The 22483-nt window shown below is 41.8% G+C and overlaps 1 protein-coding gene across 1 annotated transcript in view; it reads left to right on the top strand.

Annotated features, from left to right (window-relative positions):
• Positions 1–237: 237 nt before the first annotated feature.
• Positions 238–22483, top strand: part of LOC103178967 (regulator of microtubule dynamics protein 2) — a 49558-nt gene continuing 27312 nt past the window's right edge. Inside the window, exon 1 of the mRNA XM_007893986.2 lies at positions 238–738. Coding sequence (XP_007892177.2) covers positions 251–738 — 488 coding nt within the window. The 5' untranslated portion in view covers positions 238–250. The remainder of the gene's footprint in view (positions 739–22483) is intronic.

Here is a 22483-nt window from a genome sequence, read left to right as displayed (position 1 = left end):
AAACTCCTCTTAACTCCGCCAACCCCGCGCCCCGCCCCGCCCCCGTGTTACCGCTGGGGTTCCGCGGGCACTAGGACCCAGAGGCTGGAGGGCGGGGTGTGTGACAGAAGAGCCTCTTTAAAGGGATCGGCCACCTCCCGCCCTCCCCTTTAACGCGGCCGAGCAGCCTTTTCGCCGGCGGCGGCTCTCCTCGCCTGTCCGGTGCCTGACTCCCGGGGCAGGGCCGGGGGTGGGGGGGGGGACAGCGGCCATGGCGCAGCTGGAGGGCCGGTTGGTGGGGCTCAGCTTGTTGGCGGGAGCGGGTGTGGGGGCGGCGGCCGGCCTCACGCTGGCGGTGCTCTGGTACCGGAGGGAGAGGCGCCGCGGCGGCTCCGAGCTTCACAACGACCGGAAGGCGGCCCCGGGCTGGAACTCGGGCCCCGCCGCCAGGCCCGAGAAGCAGCTCCAGCGCCAGGCCGAGATCCTGGCCAAGCTGGAGGCGCTGCTGGGCGGCGTGGAGGAGGTGAAGGGCGAGGTGCTGGGCCTGAGGGCCGCCCTGGCCGGTCTGCGCGGCCTCGAGAGCTCCCGAGCCAGGCGGCCCGGCCCGGCCCGCGGCACCAGGGGCCACGGCTCCAGCCCCAGCCGCGAGCTGCCGGCTGCCAGGAAGAGGCGGAGGAGGAGCGAGGCCGAGGATGGAGGCAGAGCCGCAGCAGGTGCCAGTCGGTCGGTCAGCTCCGAGGAGGCGGAGAGTGAGGGAGGGTGAGGTCTCATCGCTCTCTTCTGTCATTCCTGTGTATATGTGTGTGTGTATGTGTGTGTATGTATGTATATATATGTGTGTGTGTATATGTGTGTGTATATGTGTGTGTGTGTGTGTGTGTGTATATATGTGTGTGTGTATATATGTGTGTGTGTATATATGTGTGTGTATGTATATATATGTATGTGTGTGTGTGTATGTGTGTGTGTGTGTGTGTGTGTGTGTGTGTGTGTGTGTGTGTGTGTGTGTGTGTGTGTGTGTGGGTGTATGTGTGTATGTGTATATATATATGTGTATGTGTGTGTGTATATATGTATGTGTGTATATGTGTCTTTCTGTCTGTTCAATTAAGTGTGTGCAATATTTTAAATGGGATTGGGAAAAGTAACCCCCCACACACGCACACACACCTCATATCAACCATGTCAGCACTTCCAAGCGCTCCTGGACGCTATTCCGCCTGAAATGGGCTCTATACATGCAAGTTGTTGTCGTCGCCGCCGCCGCCGTAGGCGATGCAAACGCCAGTCACCTTTACACAGCGCCTTTCGCGTCGGGGGGGGGGGGCGTCCCGAGGCGCTTCACGTCCCTGAGCTGGTTAGAACAAGAGACCGTAGGTTAAGCGTTCTAAAGTAGCTCGGCCTCGTACATTCCCGATTTCCGTGGACAGTCGCCGGATGAGGTATTGTGTCCCTGGGGCCAAATTTGCGCCGTTTTGAGTTGGGCAACAAGGTGCGCAAGAACAATAAAACACTGCAACGGATACGCTCATCAGAGAAATACAGCCATTAATACAACAAGCTTCTCCAGTATTGCCAGCATCAGGGATGGTGGTGAGTTAAATTTTTTGCACATGTATCCTAGATTTGGTTTACAAAATGTGGTCATGCTATGGATGTCAAGGCCAGCACACTGACTCATTTGAAAAGCAGCTTGCTGCAGGGTTGGGGGATGAAGGATGGGTATTTTGGAAGGATGAAATTGGATGGGCCGAAGGGCCTTATCCTTGTGATCCCAATCTTGTGATCTTAGTGCAGCGATCTGGGCTATTTTTGTCAAATAGTGAAATAACATACAGATTTCCTCCCTCCGCCCACACACACACACTCCTCATAAGTCAGCACATTCTTGGTAAACTTGAGTATCGACTCAGTACAGTTGCTATTGTGCCTCAGCAAAATATCCTAACTCTGATGAGAAATGCTTAGAAATGGTTAAGACCACCCCCTGGAATTACCTTGAATGATTTAAAGGATGTCGTCTTGTTTTACTGTTTGGCTGGGGTACACCTGACATTTACAGATTTGACAGCTATTTGTTTATTCCGTAGTGGTTCACACGTATACATTATTTAATAGGGGGTGATGGGGTTGGTGCGTGAAGTACAGCATCAATTATCTAGAGTCTTCAATACACATCAAAGGTGCTTATGACATAAGGTACTGTTGCTCTCAGGGTCCTGATTGTTGCTGTAAAGTGATGCCCTGTCAGAAAGAAAACCTCATGCTAGCTTTATTGTTGCATACAACACTAAATCCTCTTATTCCAAATCACTGTAATTCATGTCTCACTGAAAAGGAAAACCCATATGTTTTGAGAATTTATAGGGGATGGAAACTGAGCATTACATTCACTTGGGATTCAGGCAAATTTTAAAGGACCTGGAAAACTGCTGCAATCCTAAGATGCCATTGACTTCTTAGATGCACCTGTGTGCCCTGGATATGGTTCACACAGTTCGTTCAGTAACGTATCCACAACCAGCAGGTCTGGAGGCTCATTTGAGCACTTCCTCAAAGTGCATTAAATAAGTGAGGAGATGTGCATGTTCATCACCTGCCATAGAGTTTTTATTGTCGAAATAACTTATATGTATACAGTGCTTTACACATAATAAATGGCTCAATGTGCCTTCAGAGTACAATTGATTTAGAATTAAATGGATGTTAAAAACATAAGAAATGCTAGACGAAAAAAGACCAAGGTCCATCTAGTTCACCTTCCACCTTCCTGGCGGTCGCATGCACTTATGTCCCAAACTACCTATGTACAACATCCCATTACGTTATTCCCTAAAACAGAACTATCTAATCTATGTTTGAAAGAACCAACACTTCCTGCCTCAACCGTCTCCCTAGGGAGCCAGTTCACAGGTTCGCTATTCGTTCACAGGTATTATTGTATGTTCAGTCACCCAAAACTATCCAGGTGTTATTGTATGTTCAATTCGATCAACCAAAAGTATCCAGGTATTGTTATACGTTGACTGTTGTTTAAATCGTAGTCTTGGTCTTTCTTCCTTGGATGCTGGAATATGGTTCACAACGCCAATATGGTTCCCCAATTCTTTCTTCTAATTCTCTTTCCGTCTTGCTCTCCATTTATACAGTTGGTTAGGTGACCTATCACCTGTTCTCTTTTGCAAGATGGTTCCTTTGTGGAACACAAATACAACTCCAGCTGTAGACCATTTTTCCATGAGAAAATGACTGATAAGGACTGAAAACAGTTTGTTTATAAACAGTCTTGTTTCTTCTGTGAAGCTAATCACAACCAGCTCCTATCATATGAGATTGATCATATGTCTCAAAAATAGTTTGTGGTATTATTTAACACATTAATTACAGAATCTTACAGAGGCAGGGTTAAAAGAAGGTGAGGAAGAGAAGAAAGAAATGGCCCCTTTGTGCCCACCTGACTCATAAGGCAGACAGGACCTGATTTTAGTATGGTTTTAATATTGGAAGAATAATCTTGAATTGCTTCGCAGGTGAATTTGGTGCATTCAAAGTGACAATACAAAAATTGTATCCAGTAGGTCCTCAGATGCTTGTGGTTTTGGTTATACAGTGGGTGCCAAATGCAAATCGTTTAAATTTTCAGAGAACAGGAATAAAAGTCACTTGTTAATTTCTAAGTAATGCAGCAAATACTAATGGCAGAATGTTTGTTCATCCGTTTAAAATGTTTCTTGTAAGAGACGGATGAAAGAGAACATACTGTTACAGTTAAAATGTCAAATCCTATGCTGGTAAAAGTAACACAAATAGTTCTGTACAAAATTTGTGATTTGGTTGTTATCTGAACACAAGGCTGAACACAGCCTTTGTATGAAAGGCTACTTAACAACAATTGGAAGTCAGTTTTATAAATTTATAATTTAATAATTTACTAACAATATTAACAGCATCTCTCTGATACCATTGTTCTTAAAATCTGTACATGTGGTAGTAACACAAATAATTATTCAAAACGCCATATATAGTTAAAGTAGGTATAATACAATTTGATCCTAAAGTGCCAGACTGCACTCATCTATAAAAAGCCTCTCATAGTTGTCATTAACATAAAAAATATTAAATTCAATGACAAACTGGATGCTTAAAGATGAATTGATTGGGAAGTGGATGATAATAATAATTTGTATTTGGCGAAATGCCTCAAAGCGCTTCACAGGATACACTGTAAAGTGGTATGACTGTATTATGTGGGTGAAATTCATTGCTGTATTTTGAAGCATGGAAATCACCTGGAATTGGTCAAAAGCAATGAGTTGTAAGGAGACTTAAGTTTGTTATTTTGCAATATCAGTTCAGTATTGGCATTTCTAAGTCATTTAAATGTAGAGAATATTAAATGAGTTGTAAATGGCATGGATTAATGGAGATGAACCCTACAGATTGGATCTTTGTAGTTGGCATGGCATCTCTGTGGGTAGTGTAGTACAAATTTAAATAATGAAACTTCATACAATGAAATGTTTGACAGGACCAAAATCCTGCCTGAGACACTGGTGGCCATGCAGTCAGATGTTACACCCTAACCTCTGGAACTCCCTGCGTCTTGCCTTCTCTATCTGATTTTAAGTCCTGCCTTAAAACTGACTTTTCGATCAAGCCTGTGGTCACATATCTCCTCTTCCCCCACTCACTTGCTCAGTATCTGACCCTGTCTTTATGCTCTGAGACATTGTCCTATATGAAGGATCCTGTATAAATGCAAGTTGCTGTTTTTTTCTTGTGAAGAGATGTGATAAAGGCCTTTTGAGTTTGCCCCATTGCAGAGCATCTCATCTCCAATTTAAGTTCTCAGGGCCTCAGATTATTTAACACCACAAATTCACGATGCAGAACAAAGTCAAAAAAAGGACTAGATTTCAATTTGTGTAGATTTGCTGATAAACTTTGTGTGACATGGTGTGTCTTTTCCACAACTGATTGTTGACATATTTACAATAATTATGAATATTTCATTAGTTGTCATCTTCTTAGTTTCCAAGTTCTGTTCATCTTTGAGCCTTCTTTCAGCTTTTACACTTTTTGTTTTATTGACTATTGTTCCTCAAAGCTTTCTTGCTTTTCTTAAATTTCATAAAGACTGCTCTATCACCTTTTCTGCATCCTTGCTGTGTTGTAAACACTGTTTTCAAATTAATAACTCATTCTCTTTCAGGATCTCAAAACTCTGCAATTCCTAAGTCTTTCCTTCCTCCTACAATTGGCTGTTTTGTAAGCTTAGGATCATCTAACAACTACATCTACACTTGCCTTGTTCTCTTGCCTGCTTTCTTCAGTTACTGACCTTGACCCTTTGCCTGTTTCTCAATTTAAAATGGGAGAATTGAGTGTAATCTGTCACTTACTCAGATTGAACTGCAACATTTCAATCAACACGTTACATTCAAGTGCTTTATTGGCTTCACTGCAGCAGCTGAAATGAAATGGCTTTATGCATTGGAACTTGTAGGTGGATGCCGAAGGAATGTTGATCCAGCATATGGAATGGAAAAGGGAAATCGTTGCTTTTTATTTACCAGGAAAGCACAAATGAGAATTAAAACCATAATTTAGCCATCAAAGACATGATGAAACAATAATACTGTGCTTTATTTTCCAGTGCAGAATATACATTCCAATGACTATTTGAGAAGCATGGGTCCTTGATGCAGAGGTTGCATGTGTTATGTGTTGATTTATGTGATTGCAGTTTCAAAGTTGGGAAACCTGCTTTGCTAATGTTTTGACAGATAATAAATTGTACAAAGTCAATAGTTAAATACTTAAATCCATTTAAACTTAATTACATTATCCAGTTTGACGCATCATTCCCTAATCCATGTGTGTATAAAAGTAGCAGCTGAACCAGTACGTTTTGTGAGCCATCAATCTTATAATGTTTGTATTTTTTGTGTGTTCTCAGCAACCTTGTATCTACCCCAGAAAATAAACATGGAATATCCACCTGCCAATCGTGTAGCATTATTTGTAATGTATGTTTGCTTATGTCAAAATTTTCAGAGTAGTTTTGAGCAAAGAACTCATTTTTGCATCCCATGTATTTGCTCAGCAAGATTAACAAAGTTCATGCCATGGTGTCATGAACTGAGAGTACTGTATGGCAGTTCTAGAGCATACAGTAGTTAACAGATTTTATCTACTTTCCCTGGTTAATGGACACTTTAATTCAACGTGAGTTTAATTGTCTTTGATTTGGAGTGCCTTTTCTGAAACTTTCCTCCCCCCGCACAACCTCCCCAACCTCCCCCCCCCCCGGTTCACGGGAGAGGTGTGACACCCATGGGTGGCTAGAACCTCTTTACCTATCTTTACCTCTTTAAGGCAAGCTGATCCCTGAGGATGATCACAGACAGTCCTCCTAGCATTCCCAACCCGCGACCTCCCGACTTGCCCCACTCCCAATTCAGTAGCCACCTTCGGTCTCACATGCTACTAATCAGGATGTCTTCATCTCTGATTGGCCTATGGACCTGTCAGTCAAGGCAACAACAACTTGTATAGCGTTTATATAGCGCCCTTCACGCTGGGTAGCGTCCCAGAGCCCTTTTACGGCTATATAGCACACTTTGCCATAGTTTTTTCCATATCATTTTGAAGGAAAGATTTTTTTTTGCTGCCACTATCACTAGTTTGTATTGTCATAATCTAAAATGATGCATCTTTCCCCTTACTTAAAAAAATGTTACTAACTAATTGTCACAAGTCCTAATAATATCTATACAATGTATCCTAAACCACCTGAGAAATACATTACACTTGAATTTGGTGCATTTTAGTGCCTATTAATGTCAACATCTCAGATGCTTCATGGGAAATTGCTGTTGTGTAGTGACTATTTGTAGGTAAACCTGGGAGCCAATTTGTGCACAGTGAGGTCCCATGAGTAATGCTGGAGGATTGGGAGAAACTCCCTCTTTGTAGTTTCATGGGATCTTTAACATCAGGGTGAACAAAACAAATGACGAAATGGTCAAATGCTCCAATATGATGCTATTTGACAATGAATAGCTAGAGTATTTATTTCCTGTAAGTTAACTAATGTTTGTAAACCTAGACTGGAAGTGCATTCCACAATACCTGTGAAGCACTTTTCTGACTACATCAATATTCATAATGTAGATATTGTTATTGTTTGTGACATATGATAAGTAATTTCTCTTAAATGCAAGAACTATTATAAAAAGCTACAATATTTTATCACTCATCCACAGGGATTATACGTGACAATCAGTGAATAAAATATTTGCAAATCGCTGTTGTATGACTTTGGGTCCTGACGTCTCTGTATACTGTGAATAATGTGTTGCATACAGGACTTGTACAATTCAGCCACTCTGTAGGATGTATAATTGTAGTATAGCTTCTGTTTGTATACTGATTCAAATAAATCATTTACAAGCTTGGTTCGCATGAAGACTGTTCGGCCCATTTGATCTCATATTTGCAGAATACCCATCCTACTGTCCTTCCAATTGCAGGATTAAGCTGTTGCCTAGTTAACCCACTCCAGTCATTAATAATGTTCTGAGTAAAGAAATATTCCCCGGTGCCTGTTTTGACTTTGCCCTTGAAACTGAACCTGTGCCCTCTAGTTCTCCTGCTGTAGCAATTTGAAAGCATAGTTTTGAATTTATTTTGTGAATCCCATTTAAATCTTTTAGACTGTGCCTCTATAAGGTCTTTCCTCACGATCTCTTTTCAAGCTTGAAGAGCATTGGCTTGTCTAATTGTTGTTCATACCTCATTCCTCTATTCCTGGGAGGCGTTACCAGTTAAATTGCTTTTAATTAATATTCTGCTGAATGAAATCAACCTAGACTTAACACATTTCATCATTTTAATCCAATTTGATCAGGTTAATTCCTCATTATTCCCCCTAACTCTCTGGAATCTCCTTCCAATATCCCTTCTGTCTTATGCCCTCTCTCCCTGTTTTTGAAAACCCACCTTAAAAAAATTCTCTTTGATCATGCTTATACATTCATTTTATCTTTTCCCCTTCATCCCTCAAATATCACACTTTTCTTAGGTTTCCTCATGATTTCTGTAAACCACTTTGAGACATTATCCTATGTGAAAGGTGTAAATTGTTGTTGAGTGCACCATTTGTTTGCAAATAATTGCTTTCTACTAGCTAACTTACTACAGTACTGTTAAAGTGTCTTCCAGCTAATGTTCAGTTCATGATGGTGCGTTTGACACAGTAATAACAAATAATGATAATCCTCGCACCCCAAGATTTGCACACACATTGATAAGAAGTAGATGTGCTGTTTTCGCCAAATATCCGAATGCTCAAGAGTAATCCTGGTTTATGTTTGGCAACTCCAGTGACTGTATCCTAAATTTGTAGACATTACATTATAATTGAACTTAATTTTTAAGAATTTCACTAAAACTTGCTTTTGTGTTTTTTATTGAACTGACTATTATATGACATATGGTAGGTAACATTTGCTGCTTAAAAATGCAATCTCTGGATTGCTTTTTGCTCTATTTCTCTTAAAAATACAAAATAAAGCAGAGTGATTGTTACATTTGGGGAGCTAACACCAACAAACACACATGATGGACTGAATGGTCTCCTGTGCCGTAAACATTCTATGTTTGTAGTCGGGGTCATTTGAAAATCAATTGTTTTAATATGTGAAATTCACTGGCAATTTTTTGCTTCTGAATGTGTTTTATCATCAGCGATATAAGCTGATAACCATCTTGTGTAACCAATCCCTCCCTCCTCTCCCTCCCCCCGCCTCGCACACACACACACGCCACAAACTCACGCAGTTATTCTCTTGAGTTCAGATAGCCAGTTCAGCTAGCTGGTTCACTTCTGCAGTAGCAATTCAAATATTGTCTTTAGCTTGCAGGGTTAAAAGGAGCTTGCAGGGTTGGGAAGAATCCTTGCCTACAGTGCCCTTCCAAGTTCTACCAATGAGCCAGGTTAGATGGCCTGGCATCAGCAGTGCTCTGGAGTACTATGCATCCTTAAACCAGGCACAAGACTATTGAAAATGCCACATTTTGATTTTACATTGCCAAGCATACCATCTTAGAGACAGTTCAGTTTCAAGGAGACCTTGATTCAATCCCCAACATCCTCTCTCCTCATAGCACTACCCGCTGTCTCCACTCCACTGACTCCAGCCTCCTCCTTATCACTTGAATCTTCTGCTCCACCATCAGTGGCCGTGCCTTCAGCCACTATGCCCCAAAGCTATGGAACTCCCTCAATCCCTTCGCCTTGCCCCCTTTTTCCCCATTTTCAGGGTGCACCTGAAGACCTTCCTCTTTGACTGTGCCTATGGTAACCTTCCCCCTCCCCCTGGCCTTAGCATTGGACTCAGCCATTGCTAAGCTCTCTGGGACGCCACCTGGCGTGGAGGGAGCTATATATATATATATGCATGTTGTTGTTGTTGTTTGGAACTAATCAAATTGACCACAAGCATAACTAATCCATCAAGATATCTACAGAAGGAAAGAGAACTATTAGGCAAATGCAGCCCTAAAAACCTTACTGGAGCTAGCTAGTACTGTTGCAAAGATCGTTTAGCCACTACCGCCCTATCTCAAACCTGCCCTTCCTTGCCAAAGCTCTGGAATGCGTTGTTGCCAACCAACTTTGCGCACACCTCTCCCTCCACAACTTACTCAAACCCCTCCAGTCCGGTTTCCGCCGTGCCCACAGTACAGAGACAGCGCTCATGAAAGTCACAAACGATACCTTCTCTATCTGTGACCAGGGCTCCCTCTGCCTCCTCATTCTGCTGGACCTCTCCGCCGCGTTCGACACAGTCAATCATGCCATCCTCCTCTACTGCCTTTCCTCCATCATCCACCTAAGTGGGACCGCACTCACTTGGTTCGAGTCCTACCTTACACACCGCCAGCAATACATTTCTGCAAATTGCTTTTCTTCTCACTTCCACCCGGTACTTTTGGGGTACCCTAAGGATCCATCCTTGGCCCCTTGTCTCATCTATATGCCCAGACACGGGGTTAACTTCAACATGTTTGCGGATGACACTCAACGTTACTTTTCCACCTCCAGCTGTGAACCCCACTCCCCTGATGTTCTGTCAGCTTGTCTGTCAGACATCAGAAGCTGGATGAGTACAAATTTCCTGCAGTTAAACGTCAACAAGAAAGAAGCCATACTCTTTGACTCCCGCCCACGTCTTCTGTCCCACAGTTCTGGCCTCCTCAACCTACCCAACCTATCCTTAAAACTCTCTGAACCCGTGCACAACTTAGGCATCAGGTTCAATCCCCAGTTATCCGTCCTCCCACACATCTGGTCCCTGACCAGAACCGCTTTCTTCCACTTCCGCCATATTGCCCGTCTCTGACAATACCTCACCCCAAAAACTGCCGAAACCCTTGTGGATGACTTTGTCACCTCTCGGCTGGTCTACTCTAACGCCCTCCTCGCCGGTCTCCCCCCTCCACTGTTCACATAATTCAGCTCATTCAAAACTCGCCGCCCGTATTCTCACCCGCACCAAACTCCGCACCCCAATTACCCCATTCTTTGCCAAACTCCACTGGCTCCCTGTCACAGAGCGGATCGACTTCAAGATCCTCACTCTAGTGTTTAAATCCCTCCATTCCTTGGCACTCCCCTATCTCTCTAACCTCCTCTCTTCCACAGTAGTATTCACTGCCTCTGCTCCACTGGGTCTCGCCTCCTCCATGTCCCCCAAATCCTCCGCTCCACCATCGGCGGCCGTGCCTTCAGCCACTACGCTCCGAAACTTTGGAACTCTCCCTCAACCGCTTTGCCTTGCCCCCTCCTTCCCCATCTTCAGGTCGCGCCTGAAGGCTTTCCTCTTCGACCGTGCCTACCCCTGGCTCGGCCTCAGGCTCCACCATTGTTAAGCGCTCTGAGACATCGTCTGGCGTGGAGGGTGCTATATAAATGCAAGTTGTTGTTGTTTACAATTGCTCATTAGCATTCCCCCCAAAAATTCTATGGCTGAAGTCCCCTTATCAGTTGGTCAGAGGGGCTCCTCTGAGTGGGTACCATGTTGGACAAGTCTGGTGTTCTGCAACAGACCTAAGAGCATGTCTGGGTTCCAGAGGGAGCATTATGCAGAGCAGCATGAGATCCAAACAGGCAATGGCAGAGATTTATTTGATTGGAGGGTGGAAGAACTTCCGGGACGTGTTGAGCAGATTGAAGGCTTTAAAGATCTAGTCCACTCTACTTTCCAGAATTGGGTAAGCAGAGCACCTTCCTGCGGAGAGAGAGTATGAATTTATACCAGACGTACATGTTGTGCATTTATGGGGTTCTATCTGTTTTGGATACACTTAAGCACCTGGCTGACCCCAAAACATATCTACTCTTATACGTTCCTATTGCTCGGCATGCAGTAGCCTGACAATGGGACTTGAGTTCGTAGTCTCAGCTGTTAACACCAGTTCAATACTATGTTGTCAGAGATGCTGTCATGATGGTAACTGCCTGTTAACCATTTTGAGTTGAATATAAGGAACTGTAAAATTGCGCGTTCTTTTTCTCTGTCAGTGTAGTTTACTTGGCATTCTGTGGATTGATTTGCATTTACAGTAAGATTCTTTTTTGCACACTAAATAATCCTAGCATGTAAGATGTAATATTTTTTGAAACATATGTTTTTCATTAATTGGGGTTTATTGTACTACCTACATTTCTTTTATTTTATGCCAATTTCAAACAGAAGCCACAAGTCAAAAGATCTTGTTTTTGGTCTGCGATTAGTTATCTTGTGGTTTTGTTTTAATTTCTGGTATAAATGTTATCCCAATAGCAAAATGAGCCTGGAGTATGATGATGCATGCATGTTTATGTGACAGGGCCAGGAAGCTAGAAAGAAACCTTGTGTGCTGTTTGAATATTTTCTTCAGAGGTCAATACTTGGACTTCATCTCCTTGTGGAAATAAAATACCTTGTGACTGATCAGCACTTTCTTGCATCTTTCATCCACCTAATTCACTGAAAGCAATGCACAACAATCATTTAGGGCAAGCAGTTTTCCTTCTACACTTTAGCTGAATAAGCAGATTAAAGGTTCATCAGTAGGACAGATACATTTCTTCTAATTTTGGAAGAGAGGGGCTGAACACCTTTTGGCATGATGCTGCCATACTCTCATTTGTTGTTTAAAACATTTTGAATCATTTCAAACTTCAGTAATTAGAGCATCTGATTTTCGGTTGTAACTGATAAAATACACTTTAATTTTTAAAAAAATGAAAATGGTGTTTATCCAATAAATACCAGAAAAACGACAAAAATAGTTACTAAATTCTAAGGTAAACTGCTCGCTCTTGGCAGCACCTTACTGTGCCAAGTGTGCATGTGTTACTCTCGCTCTCCACCTTTCCTCCGAGTGCACACGCGTGTCTGGTGAAGCATTTGTGAGAGCAGGGGGCACTGCGCAATCGTGAGAGAGTCTCTCTCCCTACTGTTAATTACAGGCGCGTTTGAAGGATGCAGCGCTTTCCCAGCACTGTGAGAATATACATGCATTAGCAGAGGATGGTTTTGATCCATCGACCTCTGGGTTATGGGTCCAACACGCTTCCACTCCGCCACTCCCAACACTGTATCAGAGGTCAAAGGACCACCTATTAATCCACATTACTTAAATGCTATTAGGGACATTTCAACGTCTCTTTTAGTTTTCACTATCCAGCAGTGCGTTGTGAACCTGACGTTTGATTTAGACAGTTTAGATAGCCTTTGAAGGCCTAGTTCAAGTTTGTCTTTCTGACTACAATAAACATAGGTGAGTGAATTACCAAATTTGGATAACTTGTCAGTAATTCCACTAATTGCATTCACTTGTCTTTTGGCTTCTTCAAAAACTGCACAAATTCTGCTATTCACAAGGAAAATTTCAAGTATACTGTTTTGCAATTGGGCATTACTCAGCCAGCTTAGTTGTCTCAAAGAAATCTGGTAGATGTGCAAGATATGAGATGTTGATTTTAAAACTATACATGCTCTTTATAATTCTGTAACTGGGCTCTTTAGCATCTCACACAGTGGTCTTGATGTTACGCTAGCCGGCCTCTCATAATAGGTTTGTTCCTTGATTCCCTTTGGATTGTCGGAGTAACATTCACTAACCTCTAATATCTAAAGAGCTACTAAAATATATATATATAAATTAAGCACTTATTTCTTCCTTCAGTTCCAACAGAGCTATATCTATGTTGCTATCAAGTTTGTTTTCCAGCAAAAATTGTGATAAACATCCAAAGTTAACATGAAGGTGATCTTTGAAACTCCTTTTTAACGTGCAGTTAAGTCATGGGGAGGGAAGGAGGATGATTAAAGGCACAGTCAAAGAGGAGGGTCTTGAGACGGGTCTGAAGAAGGCAAGGGAGGGGGCGAGTCGGAAGGACTTCCAGACGGTGGGGGTAGAGTGGCTGAAGGCCCGCCTGCCAATGGTTGGGCGGGGAAGGCAGGAACACGAAGCAAGCCGGAGCCCGTTGAACGGAGGGTACGGGCAGGTTGATAGAGGATTAGGAGGTCATAGAGGTAGGAGGGGAGCAAGGCCATGATGGGTTTGGAAGTTGAGGACCAGGATCTTGAACTGAATCCTCTGTGTGATGGGAAGCCAGTGGAGTCAGGCAAAGACGGTGACCCTGCCTGGTGCAGGAGAGGACATGGACTGCAGAGTTCTGGATGATTTGCAGCCTATGGAGGGAAGGAGGAGTTGGGGAGGCCGACAAGCAGGGAGTTTGCATAGTCGAGCCTGATGTTACGAATACGTGTATGAGGGTCTCAGTGTGAGATAGTGGCAGAGCGATGTTGCGGAGGTGGGGGAAGACAGAGCAGGTCATGGCACGGATGTGAGGTAGAAAGGATAGTTGAGAGTCAAAGTTCCAGACTGGCTCAGTGAAGTGTGCATCCGTGGATGGTGATGCTGTCAGTGCCTGAGGTGTGGACGCTGACGGGAGCCAGTCAGGAGGGACTCAGGTCTTGTTGATGTTCAAATGTAGAAAGTTAGCTCTCATCCAGGACTTGACGTCTGACAGACATTCTGTCAGGACAGCAGTGGTCCTGGAGTCGAAGGTGGAGGCAGAGAGGTAGAGTTGATTGTCATCCGCATACATGTGGAAGTTGACCCCATGTCTGCGGATGATGTCGCCAAGAGGGACCCTTTTTGTTTGGATTCCCCCCCATTACCATGGTAAACTCAACATAATGTAAAATGACAAATCTTATGATTTAATTCTGAAAACACTGCTAATTGCTTTGATAATATTGGAATTAAAATGGAAAACCACAAAGGATAACTGGATTCATTCTTGCACCCTGCAATTAACATCATGCAAGCTTGTTCACGTCCTCATCCTGTTTACAAAGTGGACCGTTTCAGATATACTGAAGAGACCATTTGATTGCTTTTTTCCTTAAGTTAGATTGGAAACCTGCCAGAATGTAATAAAATTTATCAAAGCACATTGTTGCCATTTCTGGCTATGTTAAATTGAGATTCCTTCCGGCAACCTACCGGCAACTCCCTCAGAACATTTACAAAACAGACCAGCACTTTGATGGTTTGGGGCTGGAAACACACCTGCCTCCTGGTAGTATGCAGCTTGCAGAATAGGCCTTCCTGACTGAAAGATTAGGGATGAAAGATATCATAATAATAATAATTATTATTATGATTATCCTTGCATTTGATACAGCGCCTTATCACGAGATGTCTCAAAGCGCTTCACAGAAGATAATGTAAAGTGAATTGATTTTTGATAATTAAAATGTTTAATTAGTTTAATTATTTTAATAATTAAAATAATTAGAGAAATTAAGCTTGATGCAAGCTCAAATATGTTGGCGCTATAACTGAGGTTTTACTGATGTTGGGAATATAGCAAATGTGCTTTCCGGGTGGGGGGGGATCATTGTACAGTGTATTTGCACAATTAACTATACTTGTTAAAGCTTTCGAGATGTACATAAATAAGTACAAAAGCAATTGTTACACAATTTCCTCATGAGAAGTGAAATATAGTGCGTCAGCACTACAAGCAAAGGTTAATAATTGGCTGGTATTGAATTTGATTTAAAAATATACAGACTAATCATTCTGACCTGGATGTGAATCTTGTTTCAAAATGTTCATATCCAGCTTTGCTTGATGATTGATGATTGTTGGATCTTGAACAAGCCAGTAGATGAAACACCTGATTATTTAGCACCTATCACAATGTAAAATAAATTCCATCAGACCTGTGCCATTGGTGACAGTTGTCAAGAAGCCAACAATCAAAATTGTTTAGTGATAATGGACAATGGAAAGCAAGCAGCAATGGGGATCATGGAGCGAAACAGCTGAATATTTTGAATACATTTCTGCAATATTATCATTAAAATGGGCACTGATTTACACTCTTTTTTAAAATTCTTGCGCCTTTCCATTTGTCCCAATGGGAGTCTGGAGTTTTATTTAGTAATACAATCTGTGTGGCTGTTCTGCTGGGTTCAGTTAGGTGCTTAACATGTTTAATGGTGAGAGACTCATTTACCTTATTTTTCCCCCTATATTTCTGTCACCTACATCTTATTTTAAATTGATGTAGCCACTTTATTTTAGTTCAGATCTGAGTTTCTAATGTAACTTAATTTTCACTCCACCAGAAGGCATGCTTGCACAAAGTGCAAATATCTCTCCCCCCACACTCCGTCCAGGTTTTTCCCTTTCCCCTGATCGGCTCGCGCCAGCGCTTCTGCACCTCGGGCGCTGGCAGCATCAACCAACAACAACAAGATTCCATTTATAAAGTGCCTTTCACGTCAGGAGGACGTCCCAAGGCGCTGGGTAGCCTCCACGGCTACAAACTCAACCTCACTAAGCCAGGCAGGAACCTGGGTGTCTTGTTTGACACCCGAACTGTCCTTTCTCCCCCACATCCGCGCCATGACCGGCATGACTTTCTTCTGATGTGTTGATATTCATCCTCATAATTAGGGTTTATAACCACTGCATCAATAGAATTCATTCTTGTTGTCGAAGAAGATGGGAACGTACAAGAGCGGAAAAGACTTTTGGAATCTGAGAGTGGCAGGTCGCAAAGCAAAAAAAAAATTACATTCTTCTGGGTGTCATTATGGCTCAGTTAGTAGCATTTATGCCTCTGAGTCAGAAGGTTTGTGGGTTCAAGCTCCACATTGGGACTTGAACTTATAGTCGAAGATGGCACTTCAATACAGTGCCAGGGGTGCACTGCATAGTTGGATTTGCTATGCTTTGGATAAGATGTTAAACCGAGGTCCAATCTGCCTGTACAGATGGATGTTAAAGATCCCATGATTATTACTCAATAAAGAGAAGTGTCCTGGCCAACAATTCTCCAAATAAAATTGGTCATTCACTTCATGACTGGGAAATTGGTGTAAAAAATTGTCTGCTGTGTTTGCCTACAAATATAGTCACTGAACTTGACAGTAAATGGTATGAAGCACTTTGAGATATTTCGGTGACATGATAAGGTCTATACCAAATGTAAGTATTATTATTACTTTTTTTGATATATTTTCAACTCCACATGAAAAGAGTAGATGTTTGCTACCGAATACATTGACTTTGCTTTGTAGTAAATCCTGTGAAACTCTGTAAGGTGGTGCAGGGTAGATTCACCAGAATGATAATAATAATCCTAGCATTTGATATAGCGCCTTTTCATGTCTTTGAGATTTCTCAAAGCACTTCACAGAATACAGTGTGAAGTGAATTGATTGTATATTTTTTGGCAAAACACAGCAGCCAATTGCGTACAGCAGTGTCCCACAAACAGTCGAGGATTGAAGTGACCAATTTTTTTTTGAAAGAATTATTACCCCTGGAAAGTGATCCGCCAACCGACTAATAACCGGGTTCCTAGTTACTGCTAGGTAAACAGAAGCGTGTGAAGTAAGGAAACTTAAGGAAGTGTAAGGTTTCTCCCTTCCGGGAATTGAAGCTAGGTCTCTTGTTTTGAGGTGAGAGTGATCTAACAACTGAGCTACAGGACTCCACAAGGCTTAAAGGGTTAGATTATGAGGACAAGTTGCATAAACTATGCCCTTGAGTTTAGAAGGTTGAGGGGTGATCTGATTGAGGTTTTTAAAATAATAAAGGGATTCAATAGGGTAGATGCAAAGAAACTATTTCTTCTGGTGGAGGAATCCAGAACAAGGGGGCATAATTTTAAAATTGAAGTTAGGCCATTTAGAAGTTAAATTAGGAAGCAGTTTTTCACCCAAAGGGTAGTGAAAATCTAGAATTCACTCCCCCAAAATGCTGTGCATGCTGAATCCATTATCATTTTCAAGACTGAGGTGGATAGTTATTTGTTAAATCAGGGTATCAAGGGATATGGGGCAAAGGCGGGTAATTGGAGTTGAGGTACAGACTAGCCATGATCTTATAGAATGGCAGAACAGTCTTGAGGGTTTCAACAGTTACATGCATAAAAAGATGGGCCCTAGCATTATCCTATCGCAATGTAACATACAGTTTTGAAACTCGATGAAATATTAACCAATGTCTTTGTTATTACTTGCAAATTTCTTGCATTCTGATGTTTGAACTGCAGCCAGTTGGGAGAAGGACAAAGTAACATTCATTGATCTCCTGGAATTGTTCCAAAGAACTTATGCCCGTGGTAAATTTAGACAAGTTCTATTTTGTCAACAAACTTTTTGTTAATGGGGAGGGTGAAAACCTACTTCATTTCAAATGTAATTTATTTTAAGCAGTGACATTTTTATTCTGAACATTCATGCTCTTCATGCATATATCTTATGATGCGATGATTGCTTAAATTAAATCACAAGTGCCTCAACTTATAGTAATTTTACTCAAATCATTGCATCAACTGCAGATTATTAATTGTACTGATGTGAACTTGAATGCAAGAACGCTTTAGCTGCATAGCTGTGGTACTGGTATAATGTTTATTATATTGGGTCATTGAGACCCTCATTCACGCTTTTATCACATCCGTGATAGACTACACCATGCTCTGCTCACCGGACTCCCCAGCTCTTCCTTACACAAGTTCCTGACTATCCAGAGCTCTTCAGCCCCTGTCCTCTCCCTCAGCAGACTCCTTGAGCCTATCACTCTCATGAGACAACAATAATAACAAATTGCATTCATATTGTGCCTTATATGTCGGAAGGACATCCAAAGTTCCTGAACAGGTGAGCATGCTGAAGAAGAAGGCGGGACGTGGCCGAAGGTACATGTCAAAGAGGGCAGATTAGCTGAAGGCTCATCCAGCAATCATGAAATACAGCCAGGGAGTAGGACAGGAGCAGATCAGGGGGTCCTTATTGGGTGTTAAGTTAACTGCCTATGTACAAATTAACCATGTGCCCATAATTATTTGATTTAACCAATGAAGTATTATTGTGGAGTCCTGTAGCTCAGTGGTTAGAGCGCTCGCCTCGCAAGCGAGAGACCTGGGTTTGATTCCCAGCAAGGTGAAAAGTTTCCTTATTCCACACGCCTGTTTATTTAGCAGTAAATAGGAACCCGGCTGTTAGTCGATTGGCGGTTCACTTTTCCGGGGTTAATAATTCTTTTTTAAAAAATTAGTCACTCAGTCCATGACTGTTTGTGGGACACTGCTGTGCGCAATTGGCTGCTGCGTTTCGCCCACAAAATATACAGTCAATTCACTTTACAGTGTATTCTGTGAAGCGCTTTGAGATGTCTCGAAGATGTGATAAGGCGCTATATCAAATGCAAGGATCGGTATTATTAATAATCCTTATATTTTGCCTTTCACATCAGGAGGATGTCGCCAAGCCCTTCCAGGATCTACTATTAAGTGAAGCGACTGTGTTTTGTGGGTGAACGAGAACACAGAGGCCTCTGGTCTGTTGGAGGGTCGTGCCATGCCCTGCCACCCTGTTGTGTCACAGTATACGGTGGGAGGCAGGGCGGGAATCCACAGCACTGCCCTCCAATAGACAAGAGGCTTTGGCGATGTATCTCAGCACGCAAGCCCACTTCCACTGAGCGCCCGCACCACTCACATAGGGCCTCTGTGATGAACAATGCCATCTTATAGCACCAATTATCTGATCAATTTTACGTTATTTTAGTAGATATAAGAATTCCTAGAATGTGACTAGTTACATGTTAAGTGGAGTGACAAGTAAAGCGGAATGCCTTATTAACATTTTGTATGAGAAGTGGCCAAGTGTGAGTGTGTGTGCACTTGCGCTAGGGCTAACACTTGAACTTCAACAAGTCCCATTTTCCTTTAACATTTCATGTGTACTCATTCATTGCAGTTTTGATACAATACATTTAACATCGCGAATGGATTACTGACCTGATAGAGAAGGTTAATGTTGTAATGCAATCCATCCATCAATGTGTGATCCTCAAGTGTGATTTTGCCTCCATTTCAACAAGTGTCCTATTTCTATACCTAGAAGAAGCAACCATAACCATAATTTTTGCTAAATTTGAAAAATTATTTCCTCATCATCCAAGTTTTTTATATAATGGATGTTGTGAATTGGTGAATTGGGTCTTGTCTATAAATTTGAATGCTATCTTGTCATGTCAATGATTACAGAATGTCAGTCTTAATCGGCTTATTATTTGACTGCAGGCTCTGTTTTTGGTATGGAGTTGAGCTGGAAACTGCATATGCTTCAATGTGTGTGCTCAATTACTGACTTGGGATACCACAAAGCTTAAAAACTTAATTATTTTTTAACTCAAATCTGAAGTGAATATTGCTCCTTACAGTCCCTTCGCCTCGCTTCCTCCCTTGCCTCCTTCAAGGGCAGTCTCAAGACCCTCCTCTTCGATCGTGCCTTCAGTCGCCCTCCCACCTCTCTGCCTTCCCTCAATCCTACCCCACCCCACCCCCATGCTCAGGTCCTGACCCTGACTGTACAGCACCTTGGGACGTCCTCCCAATGTGAAAGACGCTCTATAAATGTAATTTTGTTGTCGTTTTTAGTAACTAAAGAATTAAACTTAATTTTATAAATGTGATTACTAGAGAAGTTCAGAATTACATAGAACACTGAATTACAGAAACAGAATATATAGCAAAACTAATCCATGGTGATGTTTAATCTCCATATGAGTTTCCATCTTTCCCATACCCTTCTCTCTCATGTAGCCATTAAAAAAGGCTCTTTAGCCCATTTAATTTCATTGATCTAGAATATCTAAATTACCATCTTTCCATTACGGTATCAAGCTGTTTTAAAAAGCAGTCCAGCATCCTGACCCCCTATCACCCTTACTGTTACTTGGCTCAGTTGTTAACACAAATAAATCGTCATTGTAGCATTTTGTGGGAAGGGTGAGCATGACACCAATACGTATTTCATAGTTGAAATGGTTCACTTAAATCTGAATTTCCAAGCTGCTTTCAAAAATGCTGTTCACTTTTTAATCTCCAGTTAGAATCTCATTTCCTAAGTAAGACTTTTATTTATAGTATTCAACGTTACAGGTAACTTGGAACAGTTGCTCATCTGCTGTTGTAAATTGCAGTAAATTAAGCTTACCTTTAATCCTTTGACAACTGAAGGAAGATTTGAATGCTAATTTTTTTAGCATACACTCATTGTCTGAATTACATTAATTTTCCATGCATTGCTGTAATCTTTGTGTCTTTTTATAAACTGGAATTGAAATGTGCAGAAAATCATTAGCCCAAAACAGCAGCAATTGGTGCAACAATGAATTACATTTCTTTTAAAATATCTTGGTTGAATTACGAAGTTTCAAGTGAATTATTTGACAAGTTTGGAATTTTTTTTAAAGTAAAATGCAGTTGTGAATCCTCCAGTGCAACTTCAAATATCTGCTCTTTCTGCGGTATACTTCAATATTCACATTTGACCATAAGACTTAGGAGCAGGAGTAGGCCATTTGGCCCCTCAAGCCTGCCCCGCCATTTAATATCATGGCTGAACTTCTAACCTAATTCCATTTAACCGCCCTATTCCCATATCCCTTAATCCATCTATCATTTAGAAATCTATCAACCTCAGTCTTGAATACGTTCAAGGACTGAGCATCCACAGCCTTCTGGGGTAGAGAATTCCACAAATGAAGATATGTTTCCTCAACTCAGTTCGAAAAGGCTGACCCTTAATCTTGAGACTATGACCTCTAGTTTTAGATTCTCCAACCAGGGAAACAGTCTCACAGCATCTACATTGTCAAGATCCTTAAGAATCTTATAGGTTTCTATAAGATCACCTCTAATTCTTCTATATTCTAGAGAATATAAGCCTAGTTTACTCAACCTATCCTCATAGGTCAACCCCCTCATTCCAGGAACAAACCTAGTGAATCTACTCTGCACCCCCTCTAAGGCAACATGTATTTTCTTAAATAAGGAGACCAAAACTGCACACAATATTCTAGGTGCGTCTCACCAAGGCCTTATACAACTGCAGCAAAACTTCCCTTCTCTTGTACTCTAACCCTTTTGCAACGATCGCTAACATGGCATTAGCTTTCCTAGTTCCTTGGTGTACCTGCATACTAAGTTTTTGTGATTGGTGTACAAGGACATCCAAATCCCTCTGAACACTAACACTACCTAATCTCTTCCCCCTCTAAAAAATAATCCGCTTTTCTATTTTTACTATCTAGGTGAATAACTTCACACTTCCTCACATTACATCAAGCTTTTGATTTTTTGGCCACACTTGCCTTCAGTAATATCTTTCATTAGCACATTGGGCTTGTTTCCAGTTTTACTGTTATGTCCTCAGTGAAATTGTTTTCAGATTTATGAGAGAGAGAGAGAGAGAGAGAGAATTCCACTTGCAACAAAGGTATTGTAATTTTGTTCCAAGTTTTGTTTTGCCAGCCCACCACAGCGTGAGACAAATCATGAGGAAATGATTGTTTCAAATCTTAGTTGAGTGTGAAACTGAGTCAAAGTTCTGACGAAAGGTCAACGACCTGAAACGTTAACTCACTATCCTCTCTCCATAGATGTTGCCTGACCTGCTGCGTGTTCCCAGTGACTTCTGTGTTGTTATTGTTGGTTCAATTTGCGGTGTTTGCAAATGTGGATTTACATTATACTGAGTAACAATTTATCATTGCTGCACATTTTTCATCTGCTTGGCCATTCCCATTCCCTGGTTTTATTTTTACAGTACTTAGGGGTGTTTCGCCATTAATTTATTTTAGAACTATTTTGCTGCAGTCATAGAAGGGCGGTTGAATGGGTATTTTGGAATAATGAAAACCTGTGCACCAAAGGTCCTTCATCCAAACCTCTTTGTGCATTCCTACAACCTAGTTTAATTTTTTGCAGACTTGATGGTGTGCAGTATTGTCCAACATATGTTCCCATTGCTGATCAGGATGTTACCTGAGAAACAAAGGAATTCAGTTTATTTAAATGGGAATTAGCCAACCACCACCACAAAAACACTGTGTCATCAGTTTG

The sequence above is a fragment of the Callorhinchus milii genome, unplaced genomic scaffold (assembly GCF_018977255.1).
Source record: "Callorhinchus milii isolate IMCB2004 unplaced genomic scaffold, IMCB_Cmil_1.0 Scaffold3, whole genome shotgun sequence".
NCBI lineage: Eukaryota > Metazoa > Chordata > Chondrichthyes > Chimaeriformes > Callorhinchidae > Callorhinchus > Callorhinchus milii.
The sequence above is the reverse complement of the archived record's forward strand: the minus strand, read 5'-3'. Positions and strand labels throughout refer to the sequence as shown.